The sequence below is a fragment of the Micromonas pusilla genome, assembly GCF_000151265.4.
Source record: "Micromonas pusilla CCMP1545 genomic scaffold MICPUCscaffold_12, whole genome shotgun sequence".
Lineage (NCBI taxonomy): Eukaryota > Viridiplantae > Chlorophyta > Mamiellophyceae > Mamiellales > Mamiellaceae > Micromonas > Micromonas pusilla.
In genome coordinates, this window is record NW_003315893.1 from 406,246 (window position 1) to 425,618 (window position 19,373).

Below are 19,373 nucleotides of genomic sequence, written 5' to 3' on the forward strand. Positions count from 1 at the left end.
GAGACTTTGTAACAACGACGACGCGAGCGCGATCATCTTCTCAGCGGCGCGGGAGCGTCGAGACGCGCGACGCTCGCGAGCGCCGACCCGACCGCGGCGTCCTCGAAACCACCGCGATGATGATGATGATGTGAGACGGCGAAAGTTCGCGCGACGTCCATCTCGGAACCGCATTTATCGCGAGCGCCGCCGCCGCGAGCGTCCGTCGGCGACCGTCGCGACGTCCTCGGCGGCGATGCCGACCGCGACCGCGATGCGCGCGCTCGCGCCGACCCGCGCGCCGCGCGCGTCCGCGACCGCGTCCGCGACCGCGGAGCCGCGCGTCGCGCGGGGGCGCGGCGCGTCGACCCGCGACCACCGAATCCCCAGGGTTTTCTCTCGCCGCAACGTCGGCGTCGCGCCGATCTCGCGCGCGTCCGCCGAAGGAGACGCGTCCACGTCGTCCACGTCGTCCACGTCGTCCACGTCGTCGTCGCACCAGCTCATCACGTTCTTCCGGTTCACCACCGTGGAGGACCCGCACGCGGAGGTGGAGGCACACCGCGACTTCGTGGAGACGAACCGCCTCGAGATTCGAGGCGCGTTCTATACACTGGTCCCCATACGACCGCGTTGGCGTGGTGAACGCTGATCCTTAAGGACTTCGTCCGGCGTGTCTCTCCGCCCACCCTCGGTTTCAATACCCGACCGCGATGCCTTTCAACTCCAACTGACGCCTTTGAACGCCACCCCGACGTTCGCTTCTATGGAACGACCCAAGGACGCATCTACGTCAACGAGCAAGGGGTGAACGCGCAGATGTCCGGCCGCGGCGACGACGGCGAGCGGTACGCGCGCTGGGTGGAATCCCGCCCGGGCTTCGGCGGCATGCGGATATCCATCTACCCGATCTCATCGCAGGCGCACCCGAAGCTCTCGCTGCGGTACAAGCCCCAGCTCGTGCAGCTCGAGGGCGGGACGCGGCATCTCCCGATCACCGATCCGTCGCGACGCGGGATCCCGCTGTCGCCGGAGCGTTGGCACGCGATGCTCGAGAACGACGCGGATAACGATCCCGACGCCGCGCCGGTGCTGCTGGACGTCAGGAACGGGTACGAATGGGACGTCGGGCACTTCCGCGGCGCGAAACGGCCGGTCCAGGAGTCGTTTCGCGAGACGGTGGAGACGAACGTCGACGCGACGGGCGGCGGGCCGCTCGCTGGCGTGCGCAAGGCGCGTTCTGTACACTGGTTCCCATACGACCCCGTCGGCGTGGTGAACGCCGATCCTTAAGGACTTTGCCGGGCGCATCTCTCCGCCTAGGGTCCCTCGCTTTCGATCCCCGCCATCGACGCCTTTCAACTCCGCTTCTGACGCCTTTCAACGCCACCCCGACGTTCGCTTCTACGGAACGACCCAAGGACGCGCCGATCATGATGTACTGCACCGGAGGCATTCGCTGCGACGTGTACAGCACGGTGCTCAGAGAGCAAGGGTACGACAACGTCTTCACGCTCGAGGGCGGCGTGCAGGCGTACTTCGACGCGTACGGGAAGAGGGACGATTGCCTGTGGGACGATCAGCTCTTCGTGTTCGACTCGAGGCTGGCGATGACGCGCGACGGGCGACCGAGCTCAGAGGCGGGCGACGACGCCGCGACGCTGACGTGTCACTGCTGCTCAGAGAAGCGCGCGCCTCCGCCGCATCGAAACTGCCCGAACGTGGACTGCAACCGGCTCTTCTTGGTCTGCCCCGCGTGCCGCGCGAAACTCGGCGGGTTCTGCTGCGGCGAGTGCGCCAAGGCGAGCCACGCGCGGCCGCCGCTGCTCGAGCCAGGACGGTACCGGCGGTTCGCGCATTACGCGGAGGGCGAGGCGATGTCGCGGAGCGAGCGACGAGGCGACGGCAGAGCGCGGCGGCGAAAAGCGCGCAGGGAGCGGAAGAAGCGAGAGAGAGAGCGAGACCACGTGTGGGGAGAAGACCATGAGCGCGGCGACGTGACGCGCGCGGTGCGGGTGTTGGAGAAGGCGGCGCGCGACCCGGCGGCGTTTGGCGACGGACCGGACGGCGGCGGGACGTTGGCGTCGCGGACGCGGTCGATCGTGAAAGCCGCGGGGTTGCTCGACGCGCGCGACGACGACGACGACGACGCGGGCGGCGAGGTCGGCGCGCGGAGGGCGAGGTTGCGGGACGCCGCGGAGGCGATCGCGGCGGGGAAGGACGTCGACCTGATCGAGCTCGCGCGCGAAGTGGAGGTGAAATGAATGATTTCGTCGCGATCGATCGGTCGTCTCGTTCTTCGTACACGTGTCTTTCTTTTGTTATTTAATATCAGATGGCACGACGACCGTGTTAGTGTTATATGTTACGTGTTGCGTCGTCGCGCGAAAGCAACAGAATAGGGTACAGGGCGACCGCGCCGCGACCGAGGCGTTTTCGCCCGGGCGCGGCGCGTCGCGACGTGAAAAGAATACTGTATAGTTTCGGTCTCGCGCGGGCTGGGCGGGTCGGTCCGCGCGGGTCGCGCCTCACGCGTCGTCCACGACGACGCGAACGCCCTTGACGCACAGTTCCACCACGCGCGTTGCGGCGACGGCGTCCGCGCGCTTCGCGAACCGAACCGTCCCCGCGGACGTCCCCGGCGTCGTCGCCGCGCCCAGCACGGCGCCGTGCGGCGCGAACGTCTTGTATAAAAACAACTCGTCCGCCTCCGGGGGGAGGTTGTACGCCGTCACCCCGCACGGATCGTCGTCGCGTCGACGCTTCATCTCAGACGCGTCGAGTTCCTCGTCCAGGGAGTCGAGCATCGCGGCCGCGGCTTCCGCGGATATCCCGGGCGTCTCCGCGCGATCCCACGCCGAAGGAGACGCCCCGGGCCCCGGGTCGCCGCCGCCCGCGCCGCCGAAGAGACTCGTCGACCCTCCTCCGAGCCCCCCCGCGGTCTTCGGCAGAGAGACGACGTCGCTGCCGACGCTGCCGACGTTTAAGCTCTCGCTGCTGCCGCGCGATCGCGGCGGCACCGGCGCGCGCATGGACCATATCCCGCCGTCCCTCTCGAGCGACCCGACCGGGGAGACGGCGCCCGGCGCGAGGGAGGTGACGTTTCCGTACGACGCGCCGCGCCCGCCGAGAGACGACCCACCGAACGCGGTCCCTCCCCTGACCGGCGCTTCGTACGCGCTCTGGGGAGGCGCTCCGCCGCCAGAGACGCCGCCGCCGCCGCCGCCGCCACCGCCGATGTCGAGCCCGCCGGTGAACATCGCGGAGAGACCGCCGACGCCGCCGTGCGTCGAGCCGTGCATCGAGCCGCCGCCGTGCATCGAGCCGTGCATCGACGCGAGCGACCCCATCGACCCGCCCATCGACCCGCCCATCGACCCTAACGAACCGAGAGGCTGCTGCTGCTGCTGCTGTTGCTGCTGCTGCTGCTGCATCTGGCCGAGCAGCGCGCCGAGCTGCGCGAGGTTCCCCGCGCTGCCGCCGCGACCGACTGTTTGCCCGACTGTTTGCCCGTACAGAGACCCGCCGGCGACGCTCCCGCCGGCGTCGCTCCCGGGACCGCCGCCCGGGACCCCCGCGTGCACGCTCCCTCCACTATTCACGTTCGCGCTCATCATCATCGCCGCGGCCGCGTTGTGCTGCTGCGCGAGGAGCATCGACGCGATGTCGAGGTTGCGAACGCTCCCGCCCGCGCTCATGGCGGCGGCGGACATCGCCGCCATCAGCGCGCTGCCCGGAGACACCACGCCCGGGTGCCCGGCGCCGCCGAACGCGCCGGGGACCCAGTCGTTGCCGCCGTTCAGGGCGCCCGGGATGTTCACGCCGTCGATGCCAACACCGCCGTGGACGCTGTTCCCGCGACTGTTCGAATTCCCGGAATTCGCGCCGCGTTTCGCCTTGCCGTGCGAATCGGCGAATCGAATCACGAGCGGGACGGCGCCCCCCGCGGGGACGCGCCCGTTCGCGGTCACGACCGCGCTCGCCGCCTGCTCCGCGCTCGCGAACCGAATCAGCGCGCCCGCGGTCGTCGTCCCGGACGCGTGCAGCAGCCGGCACTCGATGATCGCCCCGAACACCTTGAAGAACGCTCTCAGTTCCACCTCGGTCCACCGCGGCGGCAAGCCTTTGACGTAGATGTTATCGCTCGGCGTCCCGATCCCCGCCGCCGCCGTCGTCGCGCTGCTGTCGCTGTTCGCGAACTTCACCTCCAGCGTGCGTCCTCGCACGCTCTTGCCGTGCATCTCCTTGATCGCGCTCTCCGCGGATTGGACGCCGTCGAACTTGACGAACCCGAACCCCCTCGACGTGTTCGTGCTCACGTCCCTAATCACGCAGCACGACTCGACGACGCCGAACGCGTCGAAGACGCTCTTCAGCGTGAGTGGAGTTGAAAGGCGTCAGTTGAAGTTGAAAGGCGCCGAGGGCGGGGATTGAAAGCGAGGGATGGGCGGAGAGAGACGACGGCAAAAGTCCTTAAGGATCGGCGTTCACCACGCGAACGCGGTCGTATGGGAACCAGTGTATAGAACGCACCTTCAGCGTGAGCTCGTCCACGTCCTCCGCGAGGTTCTTCACGTACACGTTGCTGTGCTGCTGCTGATGGGTGGCGGCGTTACTCATGTTGTCACTGCGCGCGTGCTGCATGGCGGCGGCGGAGGGCAGCGGCGACGGCGCCGTCGCGCCGGTCGAGAGGTTCGCGAACGAGCCGCCGCGACCGCGCGGGGCGGTCGTCGAAACCGTCGTGGTCGACGTCGTCGACGTCGTCGTCGACGAGGTCGTCGCGCCGGGTCCCGCTCCCGAGGCGGACGCGACGCCGGTGGATCCGTCCTTCGGCGACGCGCCCCACGGCGCGGGGATCGCGGTCAGACCCGCGCGCGGCGGCGGCTGCGTCGCGAACGGATCGTTGACGCCGAACGCGCGCGGCTCGCCGAGCATCCGACGCTGACCGTCGGCACGACGACGACGCGAGATCTGCGCGTCCGTCCCGCGCGAAAAAGTTCTCTCGCTCCCTGGGGCGTCGTCGACGCGCGGTGCGGTGGGGTCGCGCGCGCGCGCCGAGCGACCGCGCGCGCGCTTCGCCCGCGCCGCGCGATGCGAACGAGGCGCGGACGCGAGGGAGCTCCCGCGCGTCGCACGATCGTCCGCGTTCGCGCGACGTGGTGAATGGTTCGCGCGGTCTCTGCCAAACGTCGAAAGCGCGCGGAAAACGACCCTTGGTGCAATGGAAAGATCGGTCGCAATGGAACCACGGTCGCACGTTGGACCACGCGCTATGGCGACCAGTCTCGCGACCGCGCGCGTACTCGCGCGTCGCGTACGCTCATTGGTCGACGCGCGACACGGTGCTCCTTTACTTGTACCGCGAATACGCGTTTTTTGGCACTTCACCGGTCAATATTGACCGGTGACCTCGACAGGGGATTTTGGTCTAGTGGCATGATACCTCCTTTGGGTGAACCAAGACGGCGGTTCAACCCGTGTCTGCACTCAAGCGTGGAGGTGGTCGGGGGTTCGATTCCCCCAAGTCCCCTATGAGTATCAGTCTGAGATATTATCAGGCCCGTAGTACGAAATAGCACCTGTCGACTTTTGATGATGTTTTCGTCTCGACGGCGACGACGACGCAGACGACGCGACGCGTCGCCGCCCGCCGCCGCTCGACGGCGTCGGCGGCGGCGTGGATGTCGACGTCGATCCCTCCGCGCGAGGAGTCCGCGCGGTGCGCCATCGCCCGTCCGCGCGACCGCGACGTCCCCGCCCCGCCTCGTTCGTCCTTTTCGTCGTCGTCACGTTCCATTCAACCCTTCGTCCGTCCTCCCTTCGCTCCCCTCCCTCCTCAGGACGAAGCGCAAGCGCGAGGCTCGCGACGCGCTCGACGCGCGCGACGAGCGCGCGCTCCTCGAGCGCCGCGTCCGCGCCGCGCTCGCGCTCGCGCCCTCGCAACGCGCGCGATGCGACGAGGAGCTCCTTCTCGCGCACGCGTCGCTCGCGGACGCCGTCGTCGCGACGGACGCGCGCGTCGCGCGCGACCGCGCGCGCGCGGCCGCGCGCGCGGCCGAGACCCACGACGCCCCGGACGCGCTCGAAGAGAAACTAAAGCGCTTGATCGACTTGGTGAGGCGCGCGGCATCGCGCGACGGCGGCGGCGTCGTGATCCACACGGGCGCGGGGGTCAGCACCGCCGCGGGCGTCCCCGATTTTCGCGGGCCCTCCGGGGTGTGGACGATGCGCGACGTCGGCGTCGACGTCGCCGTGCCGAAGTTCGAGCGCGTCGTACCCACGAAAGCGCACATGGCGATCGCGGCGCTCGTCCGCGCGGGCGTGGTGAAGCGCGTCGTGACGCAAAACGTGGACGGCTTGCACGCGCGCTCCGGGTGCGACGACGACAAAGTCTCCCGACTCCACGGCTGCGTGTACGAGGAGACGTGCGTCAACGAGCGCTGCGAGAAGTTCGAATTTCGCGTCAAGCGAGCGTTCGACGTCACCGCCGGGAAGCTGTCGGAAGGGCGCATGCATCGGCACCGGACCGGGCGCGCGTGCGACGCGTGCGGCGAGGAACTGCGCGACACGATCGTGCACTTCGGCGAACGCTTACATCCGCCGACGCTTCTGGCGGCGACGCGGGCGAGCGCGGACGCGGCGCTGAGCGTCGTCGTCGGGACGTCGCTGAAGGTGCCGCCCGCGTCGACGCTGCCGGGGAAGTCGCGGAATCGCGTGATATGCAACCTGCAGTGGACGCGGTACGACGCGACGGCGGCGATGAAGATACACGCCAGGGCGGACGAGGCGATGACGCGACTGTGCGAGGGGTTAGGCGTGGAAGTACCCGAGTACGACGCGCGATCGGACCCGGTCGGCGCGGCGTTTCTCGCGTCGGGGGGGACGTTTCTCCTCGCGGGGAAAAAGGAGGAGGAGGAGGAAGAGAAGGAGGGGGGCGACGCGAGCGCGCTCGCGGCGGGCGCGGGGGCGGGCCGGGGGCGGGCCGGGGCGAAGAAAAAAAATAGACGGGGGAGAGGGTCGAAGCCCTGCGTGCCGAGACCGACGTCGTGAGACGCGAGTCCGCGCTGTGCTCTCGTCGACGTGAACTGCTACTGTTGATAGTCTACGGTGTCTACTCTACGTCGAACGTCAAACGTCGTCCTCGCGCGTCTTCTTCGACCTGTCCTGAAGCTCCAACTCGCACACCGTGGGAAGCAGCGACTCCGCCGAGCCGCTTCCCTTCTCTTCGTCGTCGCCGTCGTCGCCGCCGCCGCCGCCGCCGCCGCCGCCGCCGCCGAGGCGCGCTCTCGCCCGCTCCACCTCCCCGAACCAGTCCGTCCTGTACACGATGAAACATATGATCAGCGAGTGCACCACCGTCCCGACGGTCGCGCCGATCGCGAGCCCCATCGCGCCCATCTTCGGCGGCCCGAACGCGAGGTAGACGGCGAGGGGTATCCCCACGACGTAGTACGCGAAAAAAACCACCGGCCCGGCGACCGCCTGCCTCCCGCACGCTTTGATCACGCCCGTCGCGACGCACAGGACGCCGTCGAACGCGGTGTATATCGCGAGCGGCACGAGCAGCGCGGACACGAGAGACACGACGTCGTCGTCGGCGGAGTAGATTTTCCCCCACGACTTTCTCGCGAGGAGAATAACCGCCGACACCGCCGCCTCGACGATCAAGATCAACACGAACGCGCACCGCGCGGCGTGGCGCGCGCGCGCGGGCGCGCGTGATCCGAGCTCGTTACCCGCGCGCGCCGCCACCGCGACGCTGAACCCGACGGGGATCATGAACGCGAGCGCGTTCGTGACCTGGAAGATGCTCACCCCCGCGACGTTTCGCTCCGGGTTCGGGAGGTAGCCGGCGATGAGGATGTTCGCCTCGGACGCCCACCACTCGCCCATCATGAGCACGCCCGGGAGCGCGAGCCTCAGGAACGCGGGCCAGTCGGAGAAGGCGTCGCGAGCGCTCCAGCCGGTCCACGTCGCGCGTCGCGCGCGTCGGAGCGATTCGCTCGGGTCCTCGTCCGCGCCCGCGTCCCGGGTTTCGTTTTTTTCGTGTATTTCGCGAATTTCGCGAATTTCGTCGCCGTCGTCGCCGCCGCCGCGCCGCCGCGAATGGAACCGCACGAGGTACGCCACGTTGATCGTCAACACGACGCCGTTGCTCCACGACGTCGCGAGCGCGGCGCCGACGTACCCGAGCCCGAGCGCGCGCATGAACACGACGTTCGCGGGGACGTGCAAGACGGCGGCGACGACGCCGGCGACGGCGCTCGGCTTGGTCAGCCGTTGCGACTGCATGAACCCCTGCACGCATATGTTCCACGCGTAGAACACCAGACCGGGGATGAGCGCGATGATGTACCGCCCGGCGACGCGCGAGATTTCTTCGTCTTGCCCCATCGCGAGCAGCAGCGACGTCGCGTTCGCCCACAGGACGCAGATTGGAATCGCCGCGAGCGTCAAGATGATGAGCGCGCGTTGGAGGACGCCTCCGAGCGACGAATACGCTCTCGCGCCGAACGCGGCGCCGCACAGCGTGGTCACCGCGCTCGCCATGCCGACCATGATGGAGTTCCCGGTGACGTTTCCGAGCGTCGTCGCGAGCGCCGCGCCCGCGAGCGGGAGCGGGCCGAGGTGACCGACGAACGCGACGGACGTGAGCGACATGACGCGGTTGCAGATCATGGAGAGGCTGACGGGGAGCGCGAGCGCGAGCTGCGCGGCGGACTCGCCGCGGAAGCCGCCGAGCGCGCGCGACGCCGCCGCGTGGTCGTCGGACGTCAGCCGCGACGACGGGGACGACGACGATGACGACGACGGCTTAGAAGCCGCGTCGTCGTCGTCGTCGTCCGCGAGGACGCCGTACGCGGCGCCGCGCGCGGATCTCGCGCCGCGCCCGGGCGGCGGCGAGCTCGCCATCATCGCGCGCGACGACGGCGCCGCGCGCGCGCCCCTCGCGTCGCGGCCGGCTCCTTCTCCGCCGGCGACGCGCGCGCGGCCGCGACGGCCGCGGTGTCGGAGGAAGTGACGTGGGTACGTCTCGAGCTCTCGACTCTCGAGAGTGCCAAAAAAAAAAGTGCGACGACGACTGGGAAAACGGACGCGCGCGACGCCGCCGCCGCGTCGAACGCTCGCGAACCGACTCGAAAACCGCGCGCGCGCACCGACGACGACCGCCGCGCGACGACGCCTCGAAAAGAAATGCAAAAATAGGGGGCTTGGGGGAATCGAACCCCCGACCACTCCCACCCGAAGGGAATATCATGCCACTAGACCAAAGCCCCGCGCGTTCGCGCGGATGATACCGTAAACCTGCCGATTCGGCAGGGGGTGTGAAAGCGTCGAAACCGAATTCGACACAGGGGTTTTCGTGCCGATTTCGGCGACTTTTGGAAATATGTACAGTACACGCGTACGCGAGCGACCCCGAGACCCGACACCCCGGCCCTCGTACTTTCCGCTGACGGAACCCGCGCGGCAGTCGATGTGGCGCTTCCTCGGTCGCGGCGTCGCGACGCGCGTCGCGCGCGCGTCCCTTCGGGGGAACGCGACGCGCGTCGCGACGTGCGATGTCTCCGCGTCGTTCGGAAGCGTCCTCGCCCGCGGGTTCGCGGCGACCACGGCGGCGACGACGCGGACGACGACGCCGTCGACGCCGTCGTCCGTCGTCGAGAGCTGTCGCGAGCTCGCGCGCGGGTTCGCCGCGCGGGGCGCGCGCGGGACGCCTCCGTCCCCGCGACGCGACGCGGCCGCGTACTGGGCCGCGTGCGCGCGCGAGAGACCGCTCGGCGCGAGCGCGAGCGCCGCGGCGGCGGTCGCGAGGCTGAGATCTCCCCGCGCGCCGTCGTCGCTCTTTCCGTCGCGACAGCGAGACAGAGTTGGCACCCGTGTGGCGTCTCAGCGCGCGTCGCGTTCTTACCGCGCCCACGTCCGATACGCGCCGGGGAGCGCGATGACGGGCGAGCACATGCTCTACGCGATCGCGCTCGCCAACGTCGCGGTGTTCGCGGCGTGGCACAACCTCGATCCGCGGTTCATGCGCGCGAACTTTCTCGTGAGCGAGGAGTCGATAAAGCGCGGGCGATGGCACACGCTGTTGACGTCGGCGTTTTCGCACCGCGACGTCTCGCACCTCGCGGCGAACATGCTCGCGCTGTACTTCTTCGGCAGGGACGTCGCGCGCGCGCTGGGCCCGGCGGCGCTGCTGAACCTGTACGTCGTCGCCGGCGTCGTCGCGAGCGGCGCGCACGTCGCGTGGTGCGAGTACAAACGCGCCGAGCGCGCGCCGAAGGGACGCGGGATCTTCCAGAGCGCCGGTCGGTATTGGGAGAACAACGTCGGGTACCTCACGACCCCGCCCGCGCTCGGCGCGAGCGGCGCGGTCAACGCGATCGTCCTCCTTAACGCGCTGCTTTGGCCGGGCAGCACCGTGTATCTGTACATGGTGCTCCCGGTGCCGAACGCGGTCCTCGCGGCGGCGTTCGTCGCCAGGGATTATTACGGCGCGCGGTTGGGGCTGGGGGAGAGCGGGGTCGGGCACGCCGCGCACTTGGGCGGCGCCGCGGTGGGCGCCGCGGCGTGGGGTGGGTTGATGCTGAAGCGGATGGCGCGGAGGTGAGGCGGTCGGGGGAGGGCGCGGCGGGGCGGCGGCGCGTCTAGTAGGGGGATCTACTACGGTAGAATTGAAAAGGCTGGCGTCGCGGAGTCGCGTTGAATTGTGAATTGGGTCGCTCTTTACTTACAATCATTCCGTCGTCGTTCGCGTCGTTCCGTCGCCGCCTCTCGAGCTTTTCCTCGATGGCGGACGTCCGACGGATCGCGGCGGTTCACACGTCGCGCGCGCGGGTCTAAAACCCCGTCGATCGCCCGCCGCTCACTTCGGCTTGCACCACCGCGCCTGGTGCATGGCCATCCCGGCTTTGTTCATCGGACCCTTGCCGCACTTGGCGCACGTGAGCGTCTTCGGCTCGGGCGTCTTCGGCGTCTTCGCGCCCGCGGCGGGCTTCGCGGCGGCAGCCTTCGGGGTCTTGAGGACCGCGCCCGGCCCCTTGCACCAACGCGCCTGGTGCATCGCGAGGCCGGCTTTGTTCATCGGTCCCTTCTTGCACTTGTCGCAGAAGAGCGTCTTCTCCTCGCTGACGCGCTCGCCCTTCTTCGCTCGCCTGCTCGCCTTCTTCAGCCTGCGACTGAGCTCCGCGATGGTCACGTCGTCGTCGTCGGCGAGGTCGCCTAAGTTACCCGGGGGAGCCGCCGGGCGGTCCTTCTTCTTGCACCACCGCGCCTCGTGCATCGCGAGCCCGGCTTTGTTCATCGGACCCATCGAGCATCTGGGACAGAAGAGCGTCTTCGGCTCGCTCACGGTCGTCTTCGGGCTCTTCGCGATCTTCTTCGCCGGCGTGACCGACTTCACGGGCACGCCTGGGGTGCTTGATTTAGCCGGGGTCTTTTTCTTAGGCGCCATGATGACGTGAGGCGCGTCGCGTGCAATGCGCGCGCGCGGGGGAGAATTCTAGCCAATTCAACGGTCCATATTCGTGACTGAAAACCTGTGACGTAAGTACTTGTACTCCTCGCGAAACGCATTCTCGCGTTCAGATTGAGGATAACGATTTGACCAAAAACGCATAGGGTTTTTCTCGCGAACCGTATTACATCTGAACGCGCTTTTCGACCATCGGTCGTAAATTCCCGTATTAAAATTTCAAAAAATCGAACGCGAACGCGGAAAATTCTCTCTCGTCCCTCGTCAGTCCAACGGCGCCTGAGGGTGCGTCGAGGGCGATTTCCTCGCCGCCCGTCGCGCCGGGAGCTGCATCCCGAGCCCGCGCGCGACCTCATGCGTCTCCTCGTTCGGCTCCGGCGTCCCCGCCGCGGCCAAGCGCGCCTCCGCGGCCGCCGCCGCCGCCTCTCGCGCGTCCGCGACGCGCGTCGTCGTCGTCGCCGCCGCCGCCGCCGTCGAGCGCTCGGGGGAAGAAGACGGAACGTCAACCGACGCGTCGCTCGCCTCGGGAAGCGCCGGCGGGGTGTCGTCCACGGCCTCGGTCCACGTCGTCGTCGGAGGCGGCGACGGAGGCGGCGACGGCGGGTCCGGTTCCATGTCCGCGGCGGCGACGACCGGGGCGGGGTCGGGAGGAGGAGGCGCGGACGCGGACGCCGACGCGGACGCCGACGCGGACGCGGGCGCCGCCTCGGGCGCGAGCGTGTACCCGCCGCCGGGGACGGGCACGAGCCGAAGCCGCTGCGTCGTCGGCCGCGCGCCGTCGGTCGCCGCGCCGCCGGTGACGTCCTGCAGGTTATTCAGCAGGGTGCTCATCAGCTCCTGGAACATCTGCGGCGCGGGAGCCGACCCCTCGGCCGATCCTCCCTCCGCCGGTCGCCGATCCGGCGCGGGCTGCTGCTGTCGGGCGGAGTCGAGGCTCCCGAGCACCGCGCTCATCATCTGCTGGAACGCCTCCGGGATCGTCCCCGACGAATCCGCGGATTCGGACGCTCGCGGCGGCGGCGGCGGCGGCGGCGCGTCTCGCGCCCCCTCCCCCTCCCCCTCCGCCGCCGGCGCCGGCGCCGCCGACGGCGCGCGCGAGACCGTCACCGTCTGGAACCTGTGCACCACGCGTCCGTTCGAATCCACGCTCGTTGTGTGTGTCACGCCGCCGTTCGCGATCGCGGGCGCCGTCGTCGAGCTCGCAGCGGCGGCGGCGGCGGCGGCCGCCAACACGCTCGGCGGCGCGGCGTCGCCGCCGAGCGTGTTGGCGTTGAACTCGAACCGAAACGACGACCGCGGCGGATCCGTCGCGGCGGCCGCGGCCGTCGTGTTCGTGCTCACGGAGTCCATCCGCGCGCTCTGCGTCTGCGTGTCGTCCGTCGCGACCGCGGGCGACGCCTGCGTCCCTTGGCTCCGCTTCACCGACGCCGCCGCGCGTCGCGGCCGCTCGCGGTCGCGCCTCGCGCCGCCGCCTCTGACGGCGTCGAAAACGTTCGCGAGGAAACCGAGCGGCCCTCTTCTCCCCTCGCGTCTTCGTCGTCGTCTCGCGTCCTCTTCCTCGCGCTCCGCCGAGGATCGACGACGATTAGTAGTCCCGGATCCAGATCCCGCCGACGCCTCCTCCTCCTCGTTCGGCGGCGTGCGCATCCCCGTGGACGTGTCCGCCGTGGGCGGCGGCGGCGGCGTCTGCGCGTCCGACGTCGTGCGCGTCGAGGGACTCGCGCGACGCCGACGCGCCGAGTTAGAGTTTAGGCGAACGCCGCCGGGCGGCGGCGGGGGGTACTGCGACGTGCCGCCGGGACGCGCCGGCGCGGGCGGGTAGGACCGCGGCGCGGGCGAGGGCGCGGCGGCGCCGCCGGCGCCGCCTCCGTCGCGGATGGCGAGCGCCGCGTGCATCGCCGTCGCCGCCTGGTCGTGCCGCCGCTGGAGGCGTTCGAGCTGCGACTCGAGCTGAGACAGCATCTGTCGCAACGCGTCGGGGGGGGTCTGGCCGTCCGACCACGCGCCAGCGACAGCCTCTCGCGCGTCGCGCGCGGCGCGCTGCGCCGCGCGGAGCTGACGATCGACGGGCGGCGGCGCCGGCGGCGGACGCACAGCTGGCGCGGACGCCGCGGGCGCCGTCCTGTTCGCGCTGTCCATCAACCCCTCGCGCGCCCATCGCTCGAGCGCCGCGGCCGCGGCCGCCTCCGCGGTGTCTCCTATCCCGGCGAACCCAGAGAGCCCGGCGAGCCCGGACAGCTGCGCGCTCAGCCCGCCGTGTGCGCCGCCGCCGCCGCCGCCGCCGCCCAAGAGGTCGCTCAGGCCCGCGCTTCGCACGGACGGCCGCATCCCGAGCCCACTCAGCGGCTGCGTCCCGCCGCGCGGGTCCAAGTACATCAGCGCGGGCGCGAGGAAGTTGGAGTCGTCCGGAGCGTTCGCCGCCACCGGGGTCATCCGCGTCGTCGTCGGGCCGCTCGCGGAGAAGGGATCCGTCGCCTCCGCGTCCGTCTCGGTCGAGGTCGTCGCGTCCGCGGCGTTCGTCGCCTCTCCCGCGCCGATCGCCCCTCCCGCGAGGAACGACTCCGTCGAGAGGAACGGCGGCGGCGCCGCGACGTCGCCGTTCAACTGCACGCTCATCGCCATCCGCGCGAGGTCCATGAGCAAAGACCCGGCGTTGTGCAGCGTCATCGCCGCTCGCAGCGCGCTGCTCTGTCCTCGCGCGGCGTCGGCGTCCATACGCGACGCGCTCGCGGCAGCCTCGATGTCGCTCGCGGCGGTTCGTATCCGCGGCATCGCGCGCTCGACGACGTCCGCGCCGGTTCGAAGCAAGTTCGAGACCTCGGCGGACGTCACCACCGGCGGGACGCGTCGAACGATCGGCGGCGGCGGCGTTTGCGTTTGCGTTTGCGTTCGCGTCTCCGTCCCCGCCGCCGCGGGCGCCGTCGCCGTCGCCTGCGCCGCCGCGACGCCCCCCACCTCCGGCGACGCCTCGGCTCGGTTCGCGTCCACGACGACCCGCGGCGCGGACGTCGGCGGCGGCATCATCCCCGGCAGCGGCAGCGGCAGACGCGCGAAGGGCGCGTGCGGCGCTTGCGTCCCTCTCCCGGAGTCGTGGCACGCCGCGCACAGGTCGTAGTCCCCCTCCGCGATGGACTTGTAGCGCTCGCCCGTGATCGGCATGATCCCGCACGCGTCGCACTGCACGCCCGCGTGCGAGTTCCGCGCGTCCGGCGTCGCCGAGAGAGGCGCCGCCGTCGCTTCCGCCGCCGGCGCCTCCGCCGCCGGCGCTTCCGCCGCCGGCGCCTCCGTTGGCGGTCCTCCGCCCGGAGTGCTCGCGAACGACCCGCCCGCGTCGTCCGCGTCCATGTCCACCAGCGCGCGCGTCAACGCGGCCACGTGCGCGGTGATGACCGCGGCGGGATCGTACGGCGCGCGTTCGAACGTCACCGTCCGCCTCTCGCCGCCGCCGCCGGCGGCGGCGTCGGCGTCGGCGGGATCCGGCCGCCGCACCACGCGCGGCGCCCCGTCTGGCCCGATCGTCACCTCGAACGACATCGACGACCCGTCCGTCATCGCGGCGATCGACTCCGGGGTGATGCCCGCGGCCTGCGCGGCCGCCATCGCGGCCGCGGCGTCGCCGCCGCCGCCGATATCGTTCAAGATGCCGCCGACGATGGCGTTGATCTGCGCGCCCCCGAGCGCCGACGTCGGCAGCGACACGCTTCCGAGCTGCACGTTGCTCCCCGCGGGGATGCGGATGAAGTCCCCGGCGGCCGCCGCGCGCTGCGTCGCGGCCGCGTGGTCGATGTCGTCGTTGCGCGCGTCGCCGACGACGTCCGGAGGGCGCGAGACGAGGAGGAGCGTGTCCCCGTCTTCCACGCGCAGATCGGACAGTCGCTGCGTGTCTTTGAGGACGCGGCCGCGGCAGATGAGGCGCTGGCGCGCGGACGGGACGCCGCACGCGGTCTCGATCGAGGACTTCAGCGTCGTGACTTCGACCTGGGGAGGGCGGCGCGCGGCGGGGGTTTTACGGGGAGCGGCGGGGACGGGAGGCGCGGGTCAGATCGCGAGCGCGAAGGTCGTTCGTCGTCGACGACTACGACGCTGGAAGGAAATGGACGGAAAGAGAAGCGACGCGAGGACGCGAGGACGCACGTCGCTCGGGACCGTCAGGGCGTGCTGCCCCTCCGGCTCTTGCTGCCGGACGCGGATGCGGATCTCCCTCGGCTCCGGCGGGGACGTCGCGGCGTCGGCCATCGCGTCCGTCCGCCGCGTGGACTCGCGGTCAACCGCCGCCGGCGCGACGTCGAGGGAGGGTGCTCGAAAAGCGAGCGGCCGACGCGGCGACTACCGCGGGGAGAGCAGATGCGACGCCGCGCGCGCGCTCGCGTCGCGCGCGCGACGCGTCCGCGATGCCGCGCCGTTCGGCGACGCGCTCGCGAGGTCGATCTCGCGCGCGGAAGGCTCGAGCGACGCGTGACTCCGCGCGTCGCGCTGTGCGTAGCGTCGACGCGTCGCGCAAACCAACCCCTCGTCTCCCTCGGACGACGACGCGCGCTGAGAATCTCTCGGATCTGCTCGTCCGCATGCGCATGCGCGGTTTCTTCCGCGCTCGTTTGCGTTTCAAACTTCAAGTACGGCCACGGTGGCCCTACCACGCCCTCTCTCGCCGCCCCGCTCGCGCCGCCAGGCCGTCCCCTCACCCTCACCTTCGCCCTCTGAACCGCGCCGCCTCCACCAGCGTCTCCAGCAGATCCTCCGCCTCGCGCTTCTTCAGCGTGATCGGGAACTCGTGCCCTCGAGGCGCGCCCGGCCGCTGACCGTCTCTCAGGTAGTCCTCCACGCGCCGCGGCAGCGCGCGCAGCTCGTCGTCGCTCAGGTGCGCCTCGGGGCCGTCGTAGAACGGGCCCTCGTCCAGCCCGATCCCCTCCACCGGCGCGAGGCGGACCTGGTGCGTCGGGTACTTGCCCTGGAACGCGCTCGGGTCGTGCGCGGCGACGAACTCGGGCGGGGACGCGTTGGGGTCCGCGGGCACGGCGCGGAAGGCGCGGTACATGAACTCGCGCCGCTCGCCGTCGCTGTTGCACCCGCACATGAAGACGATCGTGTTCGGTTTGATCTTCTTCTTGAGGACTCTGCGCCCGCCCTCCTCGTCCAGCGCGATCAGGCGGTTCTCGATGCCGTGCTTGACGTACTTGTACTTCATGACCCACACGAGTCCGTTTTCGATCTCGGGGAATCGGCCCCTTCCGGGCCCGGGCCCCGCCGCGCCCCCGCGGTCGTCGAGGTCCCTCCCGCTCGCGCTGCGCTCCAACCCCCCGAGGGTCGCCGCCGCCGGCGGCGGCGGAGGTATCGCCGGCGGCGGGAACGGCGGCGGCGGCGGCGCGCTCTTCGCCGCCTCCACCGCGCGCCACGCGTCGTCGTACGCGTCCTGAAGCGTGGGCGCCCGCCGCTTAATCTCTAGAAACGTCGCCTCCGACATCCCGCGCGGGTTCCAGAACGCGTGCTCGAGCGGGCCGATACCCGCGCGCACGCCCGCGAGGTTCTTCGGCCACCGCGCGTACTTCGCCCTCAGGCGCGCGTACGCCGCGGCGTTCTCGTCGCCGACGGCGGCGGCGCGCGCGGCGGCGTCGCCCGGCTCGGCGGCGGGCGCGCGCGTGAAAATCTCCCCCTTCTCGCGCTCGGACGCCGCCGCCGCCTTCGCCGCCTGGCTCTCCAGCAGCGCCGCGCGCGCGCGTCGCTGACGCTCTTCTCTCTCCCTGCGCTCGCGCTCGCGCTCGAGCCTCGCGTCGCGCTCTTCTCTCTCCCTGCGCGCCTTCTCCTCGCGCTCCTGCGCGACGCGGTCGCGTTCGCGTTCGCGGTCTCGGTCCGCGCGCGCCCGCGCCGCCGCCGCCGCCGCGTCCGTCGCCGGCGCCGCCGCGGCCGCGGCCGCGGCGTTCGACTTGGGTATTCTGAACCCGATCGCGGACGCGGGCGGCGGGTCTCTCGCGACCGCCTCGGAGAACTTCATCTTCTTCTCGTCCGCGGGCGCGTCCGCGTCGGGGCGGTCGCGTCGCCGCTTCTCGCCGCGGTCGTCGGACACGACGTCCACGTCCACCTCCATCGCGACGACCGGCGGGAGGTCTCCGCGCTTCGCGACCGGTCTGTCGACTTTCTCCTCTCGCTTCGGCTCTCTCTTCGCGGGCGCGGGCGCGGGCGCGGGCGCGGGCGCGGGCGGCTTCTTCGCGGGCGCGGGCGCGGGGACCTCCGCCTTCTTCGCGACTGCCTTTTCCGCCTTTTCCGCCTTTTCCGCCGCCTTCTTTGCCAAAGCCGCTGCCGCCTTCTCCGCCTTTTCCGCCGCACTTGCGTCCAACTCCGTCACCGCGCCGTTCCTCAGATCTTTCTTCTCCAGCGACCCCTCGTACCTCCAGTGCTCGTCGTACTTCCCGGTGAGCACCATCTTCAGATCCGGCTTCCCCCGGCCCGGGGCGTCGCTCTTCAGACGCGTCGAGAGCACGCGCTCGACGTCCTCGGCGCGCCGCTCGATGATCTCCGCCTTGACGAGAATGATCTCCCTCTGTTCCGCGTCGTCGTCGAACATGAACACCATCGTGTCGTACGCCGGCATCACCTTGAGCTTGGTCCCGCGCGCGCCGACGAACTTCTGAAGCCCCGCGCGCGTCGCCGCGAGGACGCCGACGAGGACGCCGCCGCCGCCGGGTTTGTTTTCCTCGTGGAATTCGTTCACCTGCATCGCGACGCCGTCCGCGAACCTCACGATCGCGCCTCTGGAGACGCTCACCCAGCCGGTCGCGGACGTCACCGCGGGAGGCTCAGGTTCCGCGCCAGAAGCGTCGTCCGGGCGCGGGACGCGGAGGAGGACGCTTTCGCGCGGGGTGTGGCCCTTCTTCGTCGCGAGCGTCGGCTTTTTCTTCTTCGGCGACGTCGACGCGTCGGCGGAGATGGGCGGGGGCCACGCGTACACACACGCCGGTCGTCGCGCGGGATCGGACGTCGTCGCGGTCGCGGCGGCGGTTCGCGCGACCGCGGCGTGCCTCCGCGAGTCCTGCGAGTCCGGCTTCGCCGTCTTCGCGTCGTCGTCGGCGGGGGTGTCGTCGTCGTCGTCGTCGTCGTCGTCGTCATCGTCGTCGTCGATCACCTTCGCGGACTTCGTCCTCGCCGTCCGCGGCGGGTCCTTCGCCGCGCCGTCCTCGGGGTTGTTGTCCTTCCCGTCGCCTCCCTCCGTCGCCTTCGCCCTCGTGGCCTTCGCCCTCGCGGCGGGCTTCTTCTTCTTCCCGACTAGTCCTTTGGCGTTCGCGTCCGCCAGATCCTCGACCGTCCAGCTCGCGCGCGTCGGATCGACGGGATCCGTCGCCGGCACCTCGCTCGCGTCGAGATCGTCCGCGAGCCGCCACTTCGTGTTGTTCTTATCCCCGCCCTGCTCGTCCCGCGAGACTCGCGCGAAGTACGCCGTCTTCGCCTTCGGGCCCGGACCGAACATGGGCACGATGGACGCGAGCGCGGAATCCAAGCCTCTCTTGCCGAGCTCGCGGCCGCAGCGCGCGGCGCGGAGCGCGATCTCGCTCGGGGTCAGGCCATCGCTCCCGGCGTCCCTGAGGTGCTGGAGGATGACCTCGAGCCACGACCCTTCGCCGAACGACGGGACGATCATCGGTCCGCGCCGCGCCCGCTCCGGGGACGAAATGCGGGCGGTGGTCGGCAATCGCGGCAGTTGACGAAGAGCAGCGGTCCTGACGCGGACGACTGGCGGACGCGCGAGCGCTCGTTCAAATCCTAACGGCTCGGGCGGCACTTCGCACCGCGCGCGCGTCGCGTCGACGCCGGGGACGTCGCCCGCGTCGCGTCCGTCGATACGAGAGGCGCGCGAGAGAGGCGGCGACGCGTCGTCGTCCGCGCGCGAGCTTAGAGGACGCCGCGGCGCGCGGGTCGGAAGCGGTGA

The 19,373-nt window shown here is 70.7% G+C and overlaps 8 protein-coding genes across 8 annotated transcripts; 3 read left to right on the top strand and 5 right to left on the bottom strand.

Annotated features, from left to right (window-relative positions):
• Positions 1 to 235: 235 nt before the first annotated feature.
• On the top strand, positions 236 to 2,243 carry MICPUCDRAFT_52148 (uncharacterized protein; the record flags this gene model as incomplete). Its single annotated transcript, XM_003062322.1, has 3 exons — positions 236 to 595; positions 640 to 1,229; positions 1,274 to 2,243. The coding sequence occupies 3 exons, from the start codon at positions 236 to 238 to the stop codon at positions 2,241 to 2,243; spliced, it is 1,920 nt and encodes a 639-aa protein (XP_003062368.1).
• Positions 2,244 to 3,611: 1,368 nt separating this feature from the next.
• Positions 3,612 to 5,131, bottom strand: MICPUCDRAFT_35880 (uncharacterized protein; the record flags this gene model as incomplete). The annotated part of the gene is made up of 2 exons (XM_003062552.1): positions 4,513 to 5,131; positions 3,612 to 4,349 (listed from the first exon to the last, which is right to left on the bottom strand). Coding segments are annotated over exons 1-2 (1,140 nt in total), but the record flags the coding sequence as incomplete, so codon positions are not given.
• A 905-nt stretch (positions 5,132 to 6,036) lies between these two features.
• Positions 6,037 to 6,816, top strand: MICPUCDRAFT_4814 (uncharacterized protein; the record flags this gene model as incomplete). Its single annotated transcript, XM_003062323.1, has 1 exon — positions 6,037 to 6,816. A coding segment is annotated over one exon (780 nt), but the record flags the coding sequence as incomplete, so codon positions are not given.
• Positions 6,817 to 7,254: 438 nt separating this feature from the next.
• MICPUCDRAFT_2767 (Multidrug/Oligosaccharidyl-lipid/Polysaccharide flippase superfamily) lies at positions 7,255 to 8,703 on the bottom strand (the record flags this gene model as incomplete). The annotated part of the gene is made up of 2 exons (XM_003062553.1): positions 7,255 to 7,981; positions 8,093 to 8,703. Coding segments are annotated over 2 exons (1,338 nt in total), but the record flags the coding sequence as incomplete, so codon positions are not given.
• Positions 8,704 to 9,925: 1,222 nt separating this feature from the next.
• Positions 9,926 to 10,591, top strand: MICPUCDRAFT_42181 (uncharacterized protein; the record flags this gene model as incomplete). Its single annotated transcript, XM_003062324.1, has 1 exon — positions 9,926 to 10,591. One exon carries the CDS (start codon positions 9,926 to 9,928, stop codon positions 10,589 to 10,591), a length of 666 nt encoding a protein of 221 aa, XP_003062370.1.
• A 255-nt stretch (positions 10,592 to 10,846) lies between these two features.
• Positions 10,847 to 11,434, bottom strand: MICPUCDRAFT_42182 (uncharacterized protein; the record flags this gene model as incomplete). Its single annotated transcript, XM_003062554.1, has 1 exon — positions 10,847 to 11,434. The coding sequence occupies one exon, from the start codon at positions 11,432 to 11,434 to the stop codon at positions 10,847 to 10,849; it is 588 nt and encodes a 195-aa protein (XP_003062600.1).
• A 285-nt stretch (positions 11,435 to 11,719) lies between these two features.
• MICPUCDRAFT_52154 (uncharacterized protein) lies at positions 11,720 to 15,691 on the bottom strand (the record flags this gene model as incomplete). Its single annotated transcript, XM_003062555.1, has 2 exons — positions 11,720 to 15,433; positions 15,590 to 15,691. The coding sequence occupies 2 exons, from the start codon at positions 15,689 to 15,691 to the stop codon at positions 11,720 to 11,722; spliced, it is 3,816 nt and encodes a 1,271-aa protein (XP_003062601.1).
• Positions 15,692 to 16,139: 448 nt separating this feature from the next.
• On the bottom strand, positions 16,140 to 19,085 carry MICPUCDRAFT_52155 (uncharacterized protein; the record flags this gene model as incomplete). The annotated part of the gene is made up of 1 exon (XM_003062556.1): positions 16,140 to 19,085. One exon carries the CDS (start codon positions 19,083 to 19,085, stop codon positions 16,140 to 16,142), a length of 2,946 nt encoding a protein of 981 aa, XP_003062602.1.
• Positions 19,086 to 19,373: the final 288 nt, after the last annotated feature.